At 44.5% G+C, this 21414-nt stretch overlaps 2 protein-coding genes and 1 non-coding gene across 7 annotated transcripts in view; 1 reads left to right on the top strand and 2 right to left on the bottom strand.

Annotated features, from left to right (window-relative positions):
• Window positions 1–2995: 2995 nt before the first annotated feature.
• Window positions 2996–20887, bottom strand: RBMX (RNA binding motif protein X-linked). 5 transcript variants are annotated; one of them, XM_054169767.1, is made up of 10 exons: window positions 20883–20887; window positions 13715–13841; window positions 13402–13508; window positions 7886–8057; window positions 6695–6811; window positions 6234–6348; window positions 6004–6129; window positions 5821–5924; window positions 4032–5319; window positions 2996–3102 (listed from the first exon to the last, which is right to left on the bottom strand). In XM_054169767.1, exons 2-9 carry the CDS (start codon window positions 13821–13823, stop codon window positions 5012–5014), a joined length of 1158 nt encoding a protein of 385 aa, XP_054025742.1. In that variant the 5' UTR covers window positions 13824–13841; window positions 20883–20887; the 3' UTR covers window positions 2996–3102; window positions 4032–5011. The 5 variants fall into 5 exon arrangements, with proteins under 5 accessions (XP_054025742.1, XP_054025743.1, XP_054025739.1 ...); XM_054169768.1 differs by lacking the exon at window positions 20883–20887 and adding an exon at window positions 15223–15314 and having other exon boundaries at window positions 5821–5909; XM_054169764.1 differs by lacking the exon at window positions 20883–20887 and adding an exon at window positions 15223–15313.
• On the bottom strand, window positions 13588–13661 carry LOC128898126 (small nucleolar RNA SNORD61). Its single transcript, XR_008462720.1, has one exon. It is a non-coding gene; the product is annotated as a small nucleolar RNA SNORD61 (small nucleolar RNA).
• The window catches only part of LOC104303618 (transmembrane 9 superfamily member 2), a 39156-nt gene continuing 38624 nt past the window's right edge, over window positions 20883–21414 (top strand). Inside the window, exon 1 of the mRNA XM_009904273.2 lies at window positions 20883–21094. Coding sequence (XP_009902575.1) covers window positions 20978–21094 — 117 coding nt within the window. The 5' untranslated portion in view covers window positions 20883–20977. The remainder of the gene's footprint in view (window positions 21095–21414) is intronic.

The following is a 21414-nucleotide window of genomic DNA, read 5'->3' as shown; positions in this document are numbered from 1 at the left end:
TGGCAGACAGCAACTGACTTCCACCTGAGAATTTCTATCCAAGAGGTTAGTAGTGCTACTTTCAAAGGCAACTCCTGAATGGTAACACAACCCTCTAAAACCAAGAGTGGGTAACACCAACACAAAAGCCAAGCTGTTATCAGTTGTCTTTTGCTGTCCTTTGATTCTCCAACGCATATCCACTGCTGCACTGCCGCCTTCTAGTCAGCATTACCTGCAAAAAGAAGTAAAAGTCAGCCCAGAAAACATGAGACAAAACAGCTGGCAGCCTGTGAGCTGTTTTCGTACCCACAATGCACGTGTTTGGTCAGGCATTGCAACAGGCTGCCCAGGGAGGTGGTGGAATTGCCTTTCCTGGAGATGTTCAAGAAACCTGTGGACAGGGCACTTTGGGACACAGTTTAACAGCCATGGTGGTGTGGGGTTGATGGTTGGACTTGATTTTAGAGGTAGATCTTTTCAACCTTAATGATTCTGTTCTATTAGCTTGATGGTTGGACTCAGGTATCTTAAAAGGTTCTATGATTCTATTTGCATTACATTCAATTTGTCCCAACAGGATGAAAATACATCAGCAATTAACAACATACATTAGCCAGAACTGAGGACTAATTGCATTAATGCACACTTCTGATACAACACTGTCTCCAGAGCAAGCACTAAGCCTCTGCAATTCCTGTGGACACTCCCAAACTCTGCCTGTCACAAAATGCCACTGATTCTTGACCATCTGATTCCAGTAGTAAAGTGGTATCCACAGTGGTCAACAATGCTGTGCTTTAAGCTAAAGAAAAGTAGTGATCAAGAGGTGGTGAACAGCTTGCTGAATGAGTAGAATGACATTCCCCTTTTTTCACAAACATAGAATTACTATGCCTGCCATGAGTTCAAGTTCTGTTTTCTGCTCCCTGAACTAACATTAGCACCATGGCTGTTAAGAATTTAGGAATGTTTTTAAACTGCAGGGTCAGCTGGGAAAGTGTGCTTCATCTTTAGTCATCTGATGTGCTCTATCTTTAGTATCTGTAATGATTTCAACATGATCCTGTACCACCATTAAGCCACAAAAGACATCTAGTGAACTGAGAAAAAAAAAATGCACTTTTCCTAAGGAGGGAAGTGTTTTTAATTGCCAAGGGCAATTCACCTTCAGCTTCCCAGCTAATATAGAGCTGAAGCACACACACATGAAAACAGTTGGAAGTATTCTGATACAACTAACAGGATGATTAGCAAGACCTGTTGAAATCATCTAGCACATTAAAGACAGCATTCCATCTCTTTTATTATTAGAGGACTCACAGAATGCAATCATTAAGGTTGGAGAACACCTCTAGGATCATGAGGTCCAACTGTTGCCCTAACACCACTATGGCCATTAAGTCATGTCCCAAAGTGGCACGTGCACACATGTTTTGAACACCTCCAGAGATGGTGACTCCACCACTTCCCTGGGAAGCCTGTTCCCACCAGCCTCAAACCATGAATTGAAAATTTGACTCCTTTTTCCCCAAGCTGGTGGGAGAGTGAGGGAGAACTTACTTTCAGACAGATTCCCCTAAATCCACTTTGCTGCCATACTACTGACATGAGTGACTTTTTGAATGGAAAAAAAAAATAGTTTATCTTTAAAGAGAGTTCAAACAATGTCCTTTCCAGCAGGATTTCAAATTCAAGTATTTCAACAGTCATGTTTAAGAGGAATGGGAAGATAAGGAAAGCAAGGCTTTTTATTGGTTGAAATTTTATCAACAGAGAAAACTTGGTCAGCCAGCAGCTTTTATGTTAACTGCATGCTTCATTTGACTCAGACATACTAATGATGCTTCTGCATTTATCTGAAATACAGTCCAGTAGTCTGGGCTTTTTACAAGAGCTTCTAGTGACAGGGGCAACAGCTTTGAACTGGAAGAGAAGAGATGTAGACTAGTAAGAAGTTGTTTTAAATTTAGATGAGGAAGAAATTCTTTCCAGTGAGGGTGGTAAGACACTGGCACAGGTTGGCCTGGGAGGCTGTGGATGTCTCCTCCCTGGAGGTGTTCAAGGCCAGGCTGGATGAAGCCTTGAGCAGCCTGGTCTAGTGGGAGGTGTCCTTGCTCATGGCAGGAGGGTTGGAGCTAGATGATGCTTGAGAGCTCCTTCCAATCTAAACCATTCTATGGACTAACACTTTAGCAACTGGAACTCTTCCTTTCCACTAAAGCTTGCTCTCAAAAGCAGCATTCAACAGCAAAGCACATTCTTGCAGAGTAGTTTTGAAAACTAATTTAAACATTACATTAAAAGCACACAGGATTCTCACACAAACACTTCCTTGGGAAAAGTCACCAACCCCTATCCTTCACACCATACTAGGCTTTAACAGGCTTTACACACAATGGAAGTTACTTCCTTTTTTTGAGTAGAAAACATTCTTTTTGAATGCTGTATTAGCTTGACAGCCACTACCACTTTTTTCCTGGTGAGTTAACAGGGAATCAGGAGACAGTCACTCTTCCACATGAAGTCTGATGACAGCTGTGCCCACATCTCTTTGAAACATCGTTTTAATAGAGCAGGCTTCAAAGTCATGAAACACAGCTGACTATGAAGTTGGAAAGCATTCTACGAGATGCCTGGAATCAGTAATTTAATCCAGATTAATTAGGAATCAAAGATTATGCCTAGTACAATCATTAAAATGCACGTTTTGTACACTTAACAGGATTGATTAGATGTCTGCACTGACATTTATCATTCCAGATTTTTATGGTTTGGTCTTCTAAGAATCCCTAGACTGATTTAAAGTGTAATCATATTTCATGTTCAGCCATACCCAGACTGGATCAAATCCTACAGAGAAGTCTCTCGTTATCCTTTCTAACCTGCTAGGTTTTAAAAGCCTACTTAAACCTCCTCCTCCAAAACTCACACAAGAAGCTGAAAGTAGTATTTTACCATGAATAATGCCCATCCAAATCTATCCAACACAGAACCATCACCAATCTTCCTTCCAGCTACTACACCAGTTATTTACCTTAAGTACTGGTACAGGCACCACTCATCTCCATCATCAGCAGAGATGAACCAGCATTACTTCAGTATCCTCCAGAAGTTATCACCCTGCAACCAAGAGAAGATAAAACAAATTGAGAAAAGCACATTTTGCAGCCCCAATTAAACCTAAAGTGCTTGCCCCCCCCGCCCATTTAAAACAAAAAAGTCACAAGTTTAGGTTTGCAGATTATTCTGTTGCAAGTTTTACTACTTCTCTTTTAAGTGGTGAAGGATTCACTGGCTTGGAATGGACTGGAATGGCTTAGTGACAGGTTGCATGGCTTATGGATTCTCATTCCTTTTCAATGGTGCACTGCCATGTTAAATCCTCAAGTTGAACGACAAAATTTACTGAGAACTACAGAGTAGTACAAAGCTTTTGGGTTTGTGGTTTTTGGGTTGGTTTGGGTTTTTTTTTAGTTGGAGGTCTTCAGGTCTATTATATTCAAGAGCATCTTTTGAACTTCATGGCTTTACCCGAGTCATAACAACTTGCCACAGGTTTTGCCACATGTACCAGACATCCCTGTAATGCAGTGTCAAACTAAACCGAGTCAGGCATCCAACTAAACGTCAACTCTGCAATGGCTTGCTTCAGACTCCCAACAGCCGAGCTGATAAGTCTCAACCTAAACCAATTCCTGCTTTCACAAGGCTCTAATTTGTTAAAATACAGCACTGGCAGCCTCCAAGCATCTTCACTCAAAAGATACTGGGCACAAAATACCCCCTCCCAACCCTACTTTCCAATAATCTGGCTACAGAGAGCTGCATTGCCTTTAGGTTCAACACAATTGGTGCCATAAATGCTTTTTATCCAAGAAGCAATGTTGAATTTGGAGTTGTTCTAATGGGTTGGAGCATTTCTTTTTCCTTTTATTTTTAATCTAGACAGCACTTCCATTGCCATGACGTGCAGCTTGTCTTACTGTACTAGAGGAAGACAACTTGGTTCAATTTTGACTTAGACTGAAAAACTAGTTTGCTTTGCTTACCATCTTTGCTGTTTCACAGGCATTTGATGCTTTAAATCAGCTGTGGAATGCTGAAAGATTCACTTGTTTTTATGAAGCCATAAGCCTTTGAGAAGTTGGAGAGAAAGACTTCTTTGCTTATCTTATTTTCTCCTTTGGAATCAAAGATGTTCCTTTAAAAGTGAAACACTACAGAGTTGCAAAAATTTGAAACAGTATGAGTAAGCATCGTTTTGCAGCTTCTTTGATGGAATTGGTCATTATTTTTGTTTTTATTGGGGTTTTTTTTACAGTATTCTGGAGCTGACTTACATGTACATGGATTTACTTGGATGGGAGATCTTTTCAAACTCCCCATGTAACAGCAGAAAGGCAGAAAATAGTATTATCCACTTGCTTTTTTCAGGTTAAGTGAACGATATCCTCTATTTTCTCTTTACACAAGGATCTGAAGGCATTTTGTACTGGGAACACTGCGACTTCACATTCTAGGCACAACTCAACTGCGTGTGGAATAGCCCCACCACCCTCCACATAACAAGCAATACTCTGCTCAAGAATGAGATGCTGAACATGTAGAACAATCCATCTCCATGTTAAGATGGTTGGATGTTGTGTGGGAAGATCTTAAAAAAAAACTGCTTGTCCCATTCATGAGGAAAATCAGATGGGAAGTGTGGCATTTCAGGGAAACTTTACTTTGAAAGTTACAACACTAGTACACAGCTCAACTTTTATACATTTAACATCTGCTTTTTGAAAAGAAATGTTAACAATTTTGAAATGAAACTAACATTGGTTTAACTTTTCCTCACAAGAGCATAAGAGTCATGGAGGGGAAAAACTTAAACAGGCAACAATAAAAAAAAAGGTAAAAACAACTTTTCCTTTTAGTAGTCCTCGGGTAGTAAAGATAGAACAGAACAACTTCCACTTGTCAGGGTTTGTGGGGTGGTTTTTTTTGAGAAGTAATCTGTCTTGGTCCAAAAGTTTAAGAGTTTTTAGTATCTGCTTCTGCCTCCACCTCTATCGGATCTGCTTCCGCCACGGCCACCACCTCTGGGTGCTCCGCGGCTTGAACTACTGTAAGAATCCCGAGGAGGTGGATAGCCCCTTTCCATGGACGGGGGCAGACCCCTGTCTTGTCTTCCGACACGATCACGGCCACTTGAGTAGACATCACTTCTGCTGCTTGAGTAACTTTCTCGGCTTCCATATCCATCTCGTGTGCTGCCGTAATCGTCATATCGACTGCTTCCACCATAAGATGGAGGGGGCCCTCGTGCAGGTGGAGCACTACGTGAGTTACCTGCAGGGTCAATGGTCAGGTAATATGGCAACACCATAAGTTATATATAACAATTTCAATCTGAATTTACAGAATTGCTGTATTTAAATGGTTATTGCTACTCTTTCGTATGCACTGAGGTGTTCTTAATATAATCTGTCACACTAATGGTATTTAAAGTGGGGATTGCATATCAGGCAGTGAGTGGATTTAAAGACTCTGAAGGGATGAAGACGGTGTTTATTCAGGCAGGCTCTTTACTGGGTATTCCAGAACAGCTTGTTATTTTTAGAGAAGAAACTCAGCCACATTTTCCAGAGACAGCTGCAATCCTGAACTGTAGACTTTGCTTCTTTAGCTTATAGCTTACTTAACAAGATGATCAAATGATAACCAATTGCACTTCCACTGTAGGGGAAAAAAAAAGTACACCACTTCCCCCTAAAACATGAGCAACCTAGTAAAAGTCAGTTTTGTGACACCTGTACCAATTACTACATGATCCTCAAAATGGATTCTTACCATAACTGTCATAGGAATCTCTGTAGGAGCCTCCACTTGGATGATCCGAGTAGTCTCTGTCACGTCCACCACCGTATCCATCACGATCGCTATAGGAGGAAAGACTACTAAGACTTAGTACCAGTCAGTGAGGCCACAGCAGAAGTAAAATGACAGGGAGAAAAAAAATCCAACAGTAGGTACCTGTATCCCCTCGAAGGGTATTCATCACGTGAGCTGGAATGACCATAGTCACGATAGGCATAGTCTCGGGGGGGTGGTGCATAGTCCCGTGTATCCCTGGAGCTGGGGTAGTCTCTGCTTGAGTAACTACAAGAACACCACCTGAGATTAGTTGTGTGGCATCTCAGAATACCAGAGATCAAAATCCTTCTCTGACCAACATAAATAGTCAAACTAGCAGAAGTATTTACCCATCTTTAGAGCTATAGCCATCATCTCTTGGAGACATGTAGACATCTCGCCGCGATGGCATTGGTTCCCTGCGCGGAGGACCGCCGTAGCTGTCTCTTCCACGTGACACAGGAGCTTCAGAGAAACAGTTCCAAGTTTTAATCAGCATTAGCCACACAGACTCCGAGGCAGGTAGCAGAAAACTGTTTAAAGCCATTTAGAAGTATCTCTGTAGCCTACATCTACAATACATTTCTGCTTGCATTCTTTCAGAGCAGCTCTAGAAGGAACACATTTGTAGTATCACACCAAAGTCTTCCATACAGCTACAAAATGATACTGGTATGAAGAGAACCACCTTTAAAAAAACCCAATACACTATTCCACAGCGGATTTAAGTTACAACCAGTGCTTTGCAACAGCTCCTGAAGACAGACTAAGGTGCTACAGCTAAGCAGCAAGATCATTCAGAAGTCCTTACCTCTTCCTCCCATACTACTGCTACGCACTGGTCCTGAAGGTGCAGATCTTTTAGGTGGAGGGCCTCCACTTCGTGGAGGTGGACCTCTCTTCATGGGAAGTGGCCCTCGAGAAGACCCTAGAGGATAAGCAATAAACCAACTTGTTATTTCTGAGGTACTCACCTGTATGCCCCTAAAGCCTGAACTGCAATAACCTACATGCTGTTATTACCACTATGCAATCAAACAGTAAACCCCTAAATTAGAGCTCTAACGTCTTCTCTGGTGCTTCAGCCACTACTAGATGCTACTGGCAGTATTGAGACCTCACCAAGTTAACTTTCCACAGCCTGAATTCCTGTCAAAAACTGTCTTCTAGAACTTATCCAAAAGCCACAGGATGTGACACAAGGGAGAAAAACAGCTGCTATCTGTAATCAGGCATAGTTTAATTCTCACCAAGTTCCTGTTCTCAGAAGACAAGAGCCACCTGGGAAGATGTACTAGAGAAGATCTCACATAGAGAGGGCACAGAGACATTACAGAGTCTGTGGTACCTACTTCACAGACTCTTCAAGACAGGAGTTTTCTGTATTTCCTGAGCTTTTTCTGTATTACTTTTACACCTCAGGTGCTGCTTGCTCCTTCTGCAGTTTTCTTTTGATACTGAAAAGCATCTGACTAAATAGCTGTATATTAAGGATCATCCAGTATCAAGTAAGGTACTATCCTTCCCCTTTAGAAAGCATCAACACCACACTACTATTTTACAACAAACAAGGCTTAGCTTCCCTAACCCTCACTATGATCTCTAAGAATCAGTCCTAGACTTTTAGACCTCTTACTAGTAAGAATGCAGGCGGTTCCCTTTCCCTGGTGGAAGAGAATCACTTTTTCAACTTGAATAGCGGAAAGCTTCCTTTCTCATGTGCAGGGCAGGAGTTTTGCTTTTCTTTCATAGCCAAAAGTCAAGTGGAGTGTTAGTTGTAGAAGGGAATCTTCGTTATTTCAAAGGTTTTTTTTCTTAAGGTGTACTTGCCTAATCAAACATTTGACTAGCCTGCCGAGATCACATTTCACCATTTTTATAAAGAACAAGGAGTGCACTATTCAGCAGTTTGACTTTTTTTTTTTCCAGTAGGATTATTGTCATCTTCCAATGGGATTGTCTTGTATGTTGTCCAAGTATATAATGAGAGGTAAATACATACCCAAGTGACTCCCTCTTGAAGGTGGTCCTCTCGCGCCACTTCCGCCTCTTCCACCTCTAAGGCCCCTGGGAGGACCTCTGCTTCGTGGAGGGGGTGGCGGCCCACGCCTACCACCACTTTCAAAGGATGGCTTGGTTGCTTGTTCCACTTTAATTGCTTTCCCATCTAATGACTAAAGAAGAAGCTGCTTTACTTACTGCTCAGTCACGTTTGTATTTCTTAAATTAAGCCCCTCTTGCTTCACTATTACGGGGCTTCCATTTTATAAAGTTAGAGCAATTCTAGAACCGATTTCAGTCTTCAGCATTAGTCCCCATGTACTCAGCAGCACGTTGGCCCTAATTTCTACAGCACTTCATTCTTGTGGTATTGATGGGGGGTAAAAAAAAAAAATTTTAAAAAAAATAGAGCAGCATCAGAAAGCACTTTTGAGTGAAAACACAAGGGTCCAATGATTACGGCAGCCCCATGTCATTTATTCTGTAAATGAAACATGATTTATGATCTCCAATTCATTTGCAATTGCCAGGGACTTTTGTACCAAACTAGGACTGCACCAGTAGTTACACAGGATTAAGCTGAAGGTTATCTTAGCTTCAGTTGGGATTTCTGGCAATGGGGAGGCCGTTTAGTACATTTTCTTGATGTCCTGATAAAACGATGGTCACAGAAGTATTTAGAAGTAATGTCAGCATCTACAAAGCAGACAGTATAATTCACCCCTCTTTTCTACCATTTCATGCTGGGCTTTCAAAAGTTAACTCTATTTGCTCTTCCAGAGTGGAGGTACTTTGTGGTTTGGGGTTTTTGGTTTTGTTTTGCGGGGTGTCAGGTTTTTTTGGTGTGGAAAGAAGTGGAAGCCTTTTCTAGAATTCAGACCTGCAGTTAACAGGAACTCTGCAGCCACCTATTGTAATCTCAAATATGAGCAGGTAGCAAAATATATTCACTAACTCAACTGAGTTAATCAAATTTCTGTATAATCTTTCAAACACCACACATTTGGCAATTACAGCAGAGCTAAGATCACACACTCTGCTGAAGTTAGGTTACTGCACATCCATCCTGGCAAATATGGTTTATTTGCCTCTTTTAGCAGTTAAATATTTAACTCTATGACAACTAATGGATTATACAGGCAGGAAGTGTTACTGCAGTTCATTGCTGCAGTAAGTAAACAAGAATATGACTGCTGAAAATGTCTTATTCTGAACAGCTGAGCTTCTTACTGAGGTATGAATGCTTCTACACTGAAATCTAGCCCTGACATCAACCACTTGCGTAGCACATGTATTGTCAGCCTATGTAGATGCAACTATTGTTTTTAAAACCTCCAGGTGTACACACAGGTCCAACTTGATCCATTGTGAGGGAAAAAAAACAGTACTAGCAAAATCATATTGGTCTTGGCTTTGACTTGGTGAAAACTTTTACTTGCGTTAGGTTCCTCAAAAAGCCTTTTGGCATGGTAAGCTGCAACATTCCAGGGGTAAGCATCAGTATTTCTAATCACTGGAATGTCAGTTTGGATCACATTATTTTGCCATAATGATGGCTCATCTCAGACATCCTTCTCAAAACTGGAACACTGGGCTTGAAGCCTCAGCCTTCAGCTTTACCATCATGACCTCTGCTGTCCTCAACCTCACAGCAGGTAAGAGTTTGTTTCAAGTTTCAAAAATCAAACACCATCCCCTTCTGCTAGCATGGGTTCTGAAAACCTGGATGCTAGGTCCAAGTCCTTCATGTAGGAAAGACAAGTTTGCTTGTAATTTCTCCCATTTCCTTCTGCATCTTACCCAGGCAAAAGATAGTTCTTTTGGAAACTATGCAAGCAGCTTTAGAAAACTATGCCTAAGGTCCAAAAGGCTTTTCATTCCATCCAGGAAAGTTAATTTTTTTTATGAATTAGAAAATACTTTCTTAAAGTTTGTCCTATTTCAATGCAGAGGGGATTTTCTTATAGGTTCTTGACTCAAGCAAGGTCTCCTCTCAATGAGCAGATAAAACTCACACAAGCCATCTCAGAGTAAGGAATTGTTTTTTCTCCAATGAAGCCAAATGACCAGCTATCAACATGAACACTCATTAATTGGTGTTTATAACCTTGATTTAGAGTGTCACAATAGCATTTTAGTATGATATGGGCACCATAAAAGTGAAGTCACCTTGGTGCTAAAAAGCAAGAAAGTAATTTAAGATCCAAGTCATTTAGGTATAATAATAGATTGGCAATCATAAAACCTTGTTTGTTGAATGAACAATCTCTACAGATCTGTGAAGTAAGCCAGGGAACTGTAACCAAACAGAATTCCAGAAGTGGCCTGCAAACTGTTCCACATTCCAACAGAAAAAGATGGACAAAATTTGGGAAGCTTTTAAAGTGGGGCAGAAGTATTTCCAAGAAAGTGTTAAAGTTGCATGAAGCTGTAGCCTAACATCATATATGGCTTTCCTCTCCAATGGATCATGTTATTGTTCATGTTGCAGTAACTCCACCATTCCTCTGTTCTTTGACGGCACATCAAGTGGGCATCCTTTTGCCAAATGTATTCAAAGACTGAAGATAATCTCTTATCAGGCTGAGCTTCTAGGGATTTTATCACTTCTTCACCAGAAGAATTGGAAACACTTTCTGCTTAGGGGAAGACAACCTTCTGCAGAGCAGAGTACAGTTTAGACTGTTTGGATTGTAAGATTTGCTTCCAACATCTCTCATAACACAGTCCAGCTGGCTTGGCAGGTCTACGCACTGGAAGTCTTTGGCTTGTCCTGATGTTTCCTGCTGAAGTCAATAGCCTCTTTAATTATCCATTTTGTCCTCAGGACTTAAAGTTATAGTTCATGAGAACAGCTTACTGCAGAGAATGACCGTTACAGACTTAGGGTATTCACACTTGGGTCCAAGTAAGCATGTGCACTTCATGACATCGGGATGTAGGCTTGACCACCACATAAAAAGGTGTTTCTTAAAGGCTAGGAATTTGCTGTGATGAATGACTTCTGCACCATTTCTTCTGTGCTGCTCAGACACGCTAGCCTTGATCCAATTCCACAGAGAAAACAATTTAAGTGGAAAACTCCACCTCCACTTCTAAACTCATTATGTCCTGACCTCTTTCTGCAGGATTGAAACTCATCTTCAACAAGCAAGCTTAGACTAGCCTATGCTTGTCCCATTTTAGAATTAAATATAAATTAACCCCCTTCATTCCCCATACCCAGAATGGGCAGAATACCAGATACGCTTTCATGAACATCTGCAGAGCCAAAAATCAAATGGAAATTTGCTCCTGACAAATCTGTCAGCTTCCTCTACTGGCTGTTACTCAGAATTCCTCTGGAGTGACAGGAGCAGTAACACTCTGGTGATGCAGAGCTCTTCACCCTGGCTTGATAGATCAGCTAACTCCTTTCAGACTGCTCCAACTATTGCTGGCAGAGTGTTTCTGCTGCTGCTTAATTGCCTGAAATTCTCCTGAGGACTCTGAAATCCATCATTTGCACATGGACAGAAAAGCTCCAACCGTGATCTCTTCCCAGTCTGCCTCAGACATGGCTTCCTCCTCACAGATTTAGAAGGCAGAGTCTTTGAGGTATTGTTCAGAAAGCTTTCTGAAGATGAGGACAAGAGACTACCTCATGAACTTCTTCCACATCTTTCATATCCATGGTCAGATCATGGATAGACCAGTTCAGAACTGGAACTATACAGAGGAGCAGCCAAAGTTTTATGACAAAAAGGTCACTGTAGACCAAGTTTCAAGTGAAGATGTTCTTTTCATATGCTATTTGCTGCTCACATTTCAAAGCAGATGAAGGCAGTGTTGAAGGGAAACTAGGATGATCCACAAGGTCATACTGTAGAGCATTTGACAGTGCTGCAGATGGTGCATTCCAGAAGATGTAGACATTACCTCAGCCACATTCACTCTCATTTAGCTACTTCACTAAGCATTACTTTCCCAAATGCTTCCAATGCGACTTAACACATGCCACAACATTCAAGATTCAGAACAGCTGGTGATTACTTTCAGAAGGATTTTCATTTTGAAAGCTGCACTCCACAACAGCACAGGATTTGTGACTGCACTCCTTTCGGCCTGACAATTCATTGTTAAGTTTCAGTGTAGTGACTACTTCAGAGGACATCCACGTTTAAAACCTGCAGTAAACAAGTCTTCAGAACTGTAGGAAACTACCCAATGGAGAAATAAAATAAAAGGAATTCCTTTAAGGATGTTTAGGCTGGTACAGAAAGGACACTAACTTGTCACTCTCTGCCCTGACAACATCTATTAACTTGTTTAAAAAGGAAGCAAGTCTCCAAAGAAGTAATACCAGTTGTCATAAGGGTGTCCTGAAGCTCCCAGAAACTAAACATACAGCAAAAAGCCTGCAGTAACAACCAAGGAAGTTTGACTGTGTTCACTGTAAACACTACCACAAGCTCATTTTCTTATCCCAAAGTGCAAATATTTACATTTTACTTACTGACTGCAAGGACTGACATTTCTTTCAATACCTTATACTAACACCTACCACAATCCCCAGTTAATTAAATATTCCTGTTAGTAGAAGCTTCTTCACTTTACTTGAATAACATCTCAGAGACTGCTTTGAAGGCCAACACAGCATGACCTTCACGCAAGCACTCCAATTATGCACAAAAGACCAGAGTCTGAAATCTGAGTGCACCGCAACAACTGCTCCCACTGCATGAAGAGACAGCACCTCTACAAAGATAAGCAGCTGTTAACCATGAAGTTGCAAACTTGGCATCTAGCTTTTCCAAAACATGCCAGAACACACAAGTCACAATAGCCTAAGGTGTCTGACAAACTATCCTGTCATTTCTCAACTTCTGCTCCAAATCCCTAAGCTCTTCCTTTTCAAAACATCACATATGCATTATTTGCTCTTTAACTCCTACCATTGTATGATAGGCTGTAAACAAGCAAATTCAATTGCCTGCTAAATGCAAAGCCCTTTCACATTAACTAGCAAGATGCTCCTCATACATGCCAAGTAGATTGATGATGCAACTAGCATATACAGGAGGTTGTCTACAGATTACCAGTTAAGCTCATCAACACTCCAGTACAGTAGGGAGGTCACAATAAACCCATATTAAGGGAACCATTAATAGTTTTTCAGGTAAGTCACTTCCCCCAAGTGCCACTTCCACAGTCCTGCATTCAAGTACGCTAAAACAAAAACATCACAGGAGACATGAAAGAACAAAGAGCTGGCTAATAAAAAGCCCTCCATCACCAACTGAAAAACAAAAATGGGGAGTGTAACTGATTCACAGCCAGACTTCACTTTCTACTGTCAGATCCATTATCAGGAGAAAGCGATTCCAGCTTCATGAAGAAATCTTGCCACATTATGATTGGTCTCCAGGATTTTCTAACCCCTTCTCTTCCCAGTTTTTATCACTGCTTAATTTACACAAAAGATCAGTACTGCTGGTCACTAGCAACAGCAGCACGTATTTTGCCTTCAATTCCTACCTTTCCATTCATATCTCTGGCAGCATCTTTTGCATCTGCTGGACTCTCAAATGTGACAAAGGCAAATCCTCTGGACTTGTTGGTTTCACGATCTTTCATCAAAAGGACTGGAGGGGGGGAGGGAAAAAAGCCATGTTAGCCTTTCCTGTAATTAGGCAACAACGTTTAACCTTTGTTTCACCTTTTAAGCTCAGAACTTCTTAGAGGACATGAAAGCACTATCATGTCAGACGATCAATGCCAAAAAAAGTCATCACAGCTTTACTGGTGCTTAATTTTAGTATCTTAAAAACAGAATTGTGTTTCTTTTTACCTTCCACGATGCGTCCATATTTGCCAAATACAGCCTCAAGAGCTTTTTCATTTGTCTCTGTGTTCAGGCCTCCAATGAAGAGCTTCCCGGGACGGTCTGCTTCAACCATTTTGACTCTGCAAATGGCCTGTTAAAAGCATAAGGTTGCTATTAACACCACACCAGACTGCAACAATGGCTTCCACACCACCTTATGGAACACAAATTAGTTCTTTCCTCAAAAGGACAAGCAACTTTCTTTAACATCTTACTCAAGAAAATTGAGGTATGAAGAGCTTTGCTTTGTTCTTTGACTGAAGCAACTATGAGCTGTCTTCAGTTTCTTCTTCAAACGCTACAATTTTTAACAGATTAGAAGTAGGAGAAAGCACTGATGAGAATTCTTAACATCAAGCAGCACTGCCGAACGTGGAAAGCCTGGCAGGGTTAGTCTTTTTGCCTTCAATGGTAATGCTAGCACTCCCTCCCTCCAAATCCTGCCACAGACGTTTCAAGAAACTACCTAATACGTCGAAATCAATATTAGAATCACGAACTTGAAGCCGAACTGGGCCAACATTCCCAACTGAACTCATTGTTTCAAGTAAGTTCCACCGAAGTCCTGGCCTACACCGAGCGGCCACCTGAACACATACCTCGCTGACGGGCCACAGCCAACGCCAGACGGGAGGACCTGAAGAAAACAGAGCCCCAGACGAAGCAACAGCTCCGAGGGCCTGGCACAGCGCCTGGCGCCAGCGGACAAACGTTACCCGCACGCCTCCGGCCCAGTGGCGGGAAGCCCGCAATAGCGTGCGGAGGCCGTGCGCGCCTTCCCCAGCACACGGGGACAGCAAGGACAAAGCGGCCCTCGGGAAGACCGAGAATGGCGAGGGCCCGGTACCCCTTAAGTGCCCGCGGCGTGCCGATGGCCGCCTCCTTTCAGCTTCGCGGACGCGCAGGCGAGGGAACGAGCAAAGCGGAGATGGGGGGGCGTCAGACCCTCCGCCGTCTCCAGACACCTCCACAAAATGGCGGCCACCTTTGGCAGGCGCTCTTCTCTCCCTCCGGCGCTAAACGGCCGCCTCAGCCGTAACCCGACCACGCACCTCAACCCCGTTTTAAGGACTCCGCACGGGCCTCCGGGCGCGGCCGCTGCCCTCCCTTCCCTTCGATCCCCCTCGGGGATGCGGAGGCCCACGCACCAGGACCTCTAAGAGAAACCCCTCACCTAAAATGGCGGCCGCCGCGCTCCACGCGGTTGCGACCCCTGCTCTCGCCTCGCCACAGCCGCACCGCTCCCTCCACCTCGCACAGGGCCAAAGCGGACAAGGAGGCAGGCCTGGCTCCGCCGCGCCTCGCCTGGGGCCCGCAGCGCCAAGCGTGCGGAAGGCAGCTCCCCCGCCCCTAGGCCGAGCCCCTCACGTCGCCGCCGCCACCGCCCGCAGCCCGCTCCGGCCCGTGCAGGGCCCCGCTACTCCCCCTTCCCAGACCCCCCGGGCCCGCTCCGCTCGCCCAGCACCACTCACCTCGGCTAAGCCCGCACTGCAACTGCGCAATGAGAGCGAACAAAGGCGCTACCGTCCTTTATAGCGCTGACGTCACCAGCCGGCTGGAGCCCCGGATGCAGGCGACGGCGAGCCCGGCAGGGGGAGGCCACAGCCCGCCGCGGTTCTGGGGTCCTCTGGGGCCGCCGCGGAGTCCTGGCCGTGGGGATAGGCGATTCGTCCCTCCCGTAGTGAGGCTGGAGGGCTGCGCGACGCGGAGCACCCTGTGCTGCCCGGCGATGGGGTGTGCACCCCCCGGGCGGGCGTGGGCAGCGATAAGGTGCGAGCGCGGCTTGATCCTACCGGCTGGGACGGAGGAGTCCCCGCGGGCAGCGCTCCGCTCTTTGTCTGCCGGCTCCTGCGCTGCCAGCGCCTCGGCCCGCTGCTGAGCGGGAGAAGTCAGGGCTTTGGAAGCAAGATCACTCACAACAGGGTCGAGTTTGTGCCTCTGTCTCTGCGGGAGGTTAACCCTGCTCAGCTAAAACAGTCTGAAAGGTATTTTTAGTTAGTTTAATTATACGTCTGCGCGTCAGTGCGCCGTCCTAGGAGACTTAGAGCGAGCTGAAATAAGAGTAGCTTAAAATGCAATGTGGTGTTGATTAGACAAAGTTTTACACTGGTCAACTAAGCCAATTTTTTTACCTGCAGTTCAGTTGTTCTATTTTCTTCTACTGACTTAAGTCTGCGCATACAAAAAATAGGCTTAAATGACCATGATTTGAGTTTGTGGATTATCTAAACCAGAATTAATCAGTCAGCAAGACCTATTCTAGAGTCACCCGCCCTAATCATCACGCGGTCCTTTAACTTAAAAACAAAAATCGATCTTTCTGTTAACCTTCTTAAAAACTAAGTGACAAAACCAAAGGGGAAATTGTCTGTATATTCTGTATTACCTTTTCTGAAATCTCAGTGAACTTGGTCACTGAAAACTGGCAGCCAGGACTTGTAGGTAACACCCGTTCCTTCTCCTTGAAGAGGGACCCTTAATTTCTTCAAGATGTAAAAGCTAAGGAATTGCAGGTTCCTTGAATGCTTTAGGATTCCATATAGCTCCTAACTCACCCTCGTGCAATGAGGGAGCAGTGCCAAGCTGTATCAGAGGTAAATTATTTAATACACTTGGTTCCCACATTGAAGCCCCACTAGGATTAACCAAAGGACTTAGAACCCCAAGCAAATCCCCCGGGTTTGAGTAACAGGATGCCAGCGGCCAGTGCCTGCACGTTCCTGGGGATCTGTAATGCTGAGGGATGTCTCCCAGGGCTGAGGAGCTGGTCCCCAGAGCCATTTCATATTCCTGTTCTGACCTGCATCAGCTGTGGCAGGTAAGATGGTTTTTCCAAGAGCTTTTCAAGGGTATCCATGCTGTACAGCAGGCAGTGGTGCTTAGTACCAATTCAGGCTCTTGCTTGTACATACCAATCTCTCTCCTTACAGACACCATGACATGCCTTCATTGAGAAGCCCCTAGGCCTATCAGGGCTCTACAACAAACCTGCTGGGAGATAAAAGGAAAGAAGTGCTGCCTTTCCCACCTGTACCTACTGCTCTTCTGACTCCCACACTGCTGTTTGTACCAGTGGCATGGAGGGTAATGGGGGAATGGGTGGGTCTGGAGCAAGCAGAAACAGTTGTGTAGTTTCCTAGTCTGTGTTGTCATAGGAGAAAAGTAAGATGGTCCAGCAGAATATTGCCTTATCCACTTACTTAATGCACAGGATGGGCACTGCTAAGCTCTGTGACTTCTGTTCTCCCTTGTGGTATTCAACGGACCTCTATTTCTGAGAGGTGCCACAAGGTTTATAGGCCTCACTGGTACTGCCCAGTTGCAGTCACAGAGCTCCATAACTGTCACATGCTGATAAAAGAACATCAGACTCCATCTTCAGTTGTTCAGTTTTCTCTGATATTTAACTGTTCTTTGTGTTAAGAGAAAGCAGAAGACAACATTGCTTCCAACTACCTTGTAGATCTGTTGAGAATACAAAAGATGGTAGCTCTCAGACACTTCTCTAGACTGTAGTATGTACTTAAAGAGGGTCACCTTTCCAGCATGGGTGCTGAGAGCTTCTGGGTGCTGTTACTGTGCATGGGAAAAGGGAAAGATGACCTTGGGTAACAAAGTGGGAGGGCACAGCACACGGTAACAACACAGCTGCTGAAGAGTGGCGTCGATAGATAGGCATTCAGTTATCACAAGAAAAAGAAAGGTTCAAATTCTTCTTTCAAAACAGCAGATTTTAAGCCTCCCTGGGTGAAAGCAAACTGTTGGTCCTGAAAAAAAAAAAAAAAAAAAAAAAAAAGCTAAAAATAGTCTCCATCCCTGCATGAACTCTCTGTTCACTTCTATGACCTACAGCAGTGCATTTGCTGCCTGCCTCCCAGTTGGCAAGATAAGCAAATGCAAACTAAAGCCTCTCTCTTCTCAAATATTTTGAAAAACATTTCATTGGTAACTCAAGGCTTCATTTAACCTTATTAATGTTCTGCTAGCAGGCACTGTACATGTAACTGGATGGGATTGGCATCAGCATAGTTACATTTGAAACAGCATTTGAATGTAACTGCTGTAATTGCATTAAAGCCAAGTTCTTCTGTCCTTTGTCCTACAAGGTATCATCATTGGGCTTCTCATCAAAACCTTAGGTCCATCTACATTGCAAACTGGAACAGTATTGTATTGTATCCCCCTGCATAGTTTATGCATGGTCATGCTTCAAGTTCAGTGAGACAGATAATTTTCTTAGAGGATTAGAGGCTACATCATTTTGCTTCCCTCTCCTTTTTTATTCCTTTTCTTTTCTTCTTCTTTGTTGTAGAAAAACCCCAAATCTGTAGGGAACATTTAGTAGGAAGTCCAAAAGTGAAGAGCTGTGACAGTTTCTTTTGCAAATAATCAGACAACTTTCATAGAATAGAATCAGTAAGGTTGGAAGAGACCTCAAAGACCATCAAGTCCAGCCTGTCACCCAAGACCTCATGACCACCATGGCACCAAGTGCCACATCCAGTCCCCTCTTGAACACCTCATTTTTGAACACCTTTGAATTTTCTAATAGGAAATTAAGATAGAAATAAGAGATCTGTCCCCTACAGAACAGGAAACAGGCTTAGATTGGCTAACTGGGCAAAGAGAAACCCCCAAACTCTACCAACCTTTGCTCAGCCAACCATTGTTACCTAACTAGTGTAGACACACTTGCCCTTGCATTATCACAGCATAGGAAATGCCTTTTCATTGATAATCATAAACATGAGCCCACTAGATGGGAGAGATGGACAATATTCCCTGAGGGTAATATTTTATGATTAGCTTTGGTAGCTTTCACCAAAAATGCCACAATCTTGAGTGAATCCTCTGCTGTTGTAACAGTGTAGTTGAATTTATACTGCTGTTCCCAGAGAGGACAGTACTTTGGAGCTCCCTTGCACCATGCTGTGTATTTTCATCAACTGTGTTGGCCTTTTACCAAGTTCATCATACTTTGGGTTTAAACTGGATAAAGGGTTCAGGAGAGCTGGGGGATGAGGACTTACGAATACAGAAATAATCTGATCACATAAGACTCACTGAATGAATAAAAAGGGGAATGTAATTCCCTCCAGATATGTCGTCAAAAACTAATAACAGAAGAGTTTAATACTTCCATGACAAAGAGGAATTTTCTAGGCAGCTGTCAGTTGATAGGTATTTCTAGAAATTCAGCATTTCCCCTCTGTAAAACTCAGACCCGTGTGGATGAGAGCAGCACAAAGTAATTGTTTCTGGCACTGACTCTGTTAACCATTTCTAAACTTGAACTCCCTAAGTGCTTTTCCTTAAGCACCTGTTTGAGGTCTAAGTGTGGGCCCTGTCATTTTAATAACACATGGTGGATTCACAGGTGCTGAAAACATAGCTGGGCCTGTCTGAAAAGGCCCAACTTCTTCGGGCTCAGTTGCAAAGACACAAGCAATTATTATGCATTCTTCATTCTTTCTCCTTTTGCCTGGTGCTGTCCTATGGTAAGGGTAACTCACCACTGATTTATGAGTTGAGTAAAATTGATGTGGAGGTTTTGCAGGGGTAATGCAAATGTACTGCCACAGGTTGGAAACCAGAGTGGCAACAGCATGCCTAGGTGGGAAATACAAAGAGGAAGATGAAGGTGACATCTGCCTGGTATCGACAACCATGCCGTTAGCGCAATGTCTTAGACAGCAGTGAGTACCATGGTAGCACAGAGCCTGGCTTGTGGCCATCACTTGTACTTACTCTGCTTCTTAGGCAGGTTTTGCAGCTGTCCCCAAGTGCTGCTCCTGCCATTGCCACATGAATGAGTGAGCCTGGAGCTTGGCATCACGTTTTTGGCACCACTGTGGCTGCGCTGTAGCAAGGAGCCGTGGGACATCGTGACCTGGTGCACATCCCACTGATGCTGGCTGCAAGCATCACAAGCTGCTGAACCAGACATCAAAAATGTAATTATGAAAAATTGCAGGGTTGCAGACTGTGGGAAGAGGGTTGTTTTCAGATAGCTTTGGAAGGCTATGAAGATTTGCCTTTGCTCGAGTTAGAGAAAGCTGTGTTTTGTCTTTGAGAGTAATGTAAACACCTTGTAATTGAAAGAGAGAAGCTTTGCAGAATTTGGTTGGATGTGTTAACATATTGTTTTGTTATTTTGACCTATTGTATGCCTTAATTACACGTATGCCAGTAGAAAATGACCAATTGAGATGTGACACAAGAGCCTTCTGATAGACTGTATAACTTTGCTGTATAACCTAATAAACGTCTTTGCTTGCTTCCATCTGGTCCAGAAAGCATTGCTCCGAGGCGAACCCAAACATCTATACTTTTACAGCAGATAAAGATTGCAATATCCTGGATTTCCACCTCTGGTTTCTGAGCTGGTAGTGTAGTGATGAGAGGTAATGGTTTTAAACTGGGAGAGATTTAGACTGGATATTTGGAAGTTTAGGCTGGAGGTGAGGAGAAAGTTCTTCCCAGAAAGAGTGATTTGCCTTTGGAATGTGCTGCCCAGGGAGGTGGTGGAGTCACCGTCCCTGGCGGTGTTCAGAAAAGGGTTGGATGTGGCACTTGGAGCCATGGTTTAGTTGTCAGGAGGTGTTGGGTATGAGGTTGGACTTGAGGATCTCTGTGGTCTTTTCCAACCTGGTTGATTCTATGATTCTAAGATATTCTTTACTGCGAGGGTGGTGAAGCACTGGACCAGGTTGCCCAGAGAAGTTGTGCATACTACTTCCCTGAACGTGCCAAAGGCCAGGTTAGATGGGGCTGTGTCCCTACAGGGGGGTTGTAAGTAGATGATCTTTAAGGTCCCTTCCAACCCAAACCATTCTGCGATTCTTTTTCTGCTATACTGCGGGCCACAGCCTGAAAAGCAGCTCTGGCACGAGTCACCGCAGGAGGACTTTGAGGGAAAGGACGGAGGTGAGCGTACAAGACAAAAACGGAAGCCCAAAGCAAGAAGCCTCCTGCCCTCCGAGAGGGAGGCGGCAGCCCGCCCAGGGGAGCGGAGCCAACGGCAGCCGCCGCGCCTCACGCTGCCCTGCCTCAAGATGGCGCCCAGGGCCTCGTCTCCTCACTGCGCAGGCGCCGCGGCCCCGACGCGATCGTGACGCCGTCGTTACCGGCCTTCGCCTCAGCTGGGGCCGCCTCTGCAAGGCGCTGGTTGGGGGAGCTCGGGCTGCAGCTTCGGCTGATGGTGCCTTCGCCCCTTGAAGCTAGAAGATGAGGCTGCTGGCGGCCGGACTCCTGCTGGTGGCACCTCTCTGCGCCGCCTTCTATCTGCCTGGCTTAGCGCCTGTCAGCTTCTGTGAGGAGGGCGAAGAAAGCGAGGGCTGCAAGGTGAGAGCCCTTACGGAAGGGCCCAGCACGGGCAGTCCTCCCTTCGCTAGGGCTTGTCCCGCTTGGGGTTTCCGCGGCGACGGGAGCGGGTGGGGGGAACGGGACCGCCGAGTATCCCCGGCCCCGCTGCCTGCGGGCCCCGGGCGTTCTCCCTCAGGCGGCATCCTTTGCTTCGGGAGGCAACCACTAAATCTCCCCTTTCCCTGCCCAACTTTCCAATCAGCGTCGGAGAAACCGTCGCTGGTGCTTCGTTCCTCGCCGCAGCCTCCCGCGGATGCGGAGCGGCTGGGGGAAGGCGGCCGTGGCGTGGCCCAGCGCCG

Source organism: Dryobates pubescens, chromosome 18 (genome assembly GCF_014839835.1).
Source record: "Dryobates pubescens isolate bDryPub1 chromosome 18, bDryPub1.pri, whole genome shotgun sequence".
In the NCBI taxonomy this organism is placed as follows: Eukaryota; Metazoa; Chordata; class Aves; order Piciformes; family Picidae; genus Dryobates; species Dryobates pubescens.
This window is presented reverse-complemented; position numbering and strand designations above follow the sequence as displayed.

Coding starts and splice junctions, on each gene's coding strand:
- RBMX (XM_054169767.1), bottom strand. CDS start 13,823: ATGGTTGAAGCAGACCGTCCCGGGAAGCTCTTCATTGGAGGCCTGAAC. Junction 13,509..13,714: donor ATATGGACGCATCGTGGAAG/GTAAAAAGAAAC, acceptor CCCCCCCTCCAG/TCCTTTTGATGAAAGATCGT. Junction 8,058..13,401: donor CCAGAGATATGAATGGAAAG/GTAGGAATTGAA, acceptor CTTCTTCTTTAG/TCATTAGATGGGAAAGCAAT.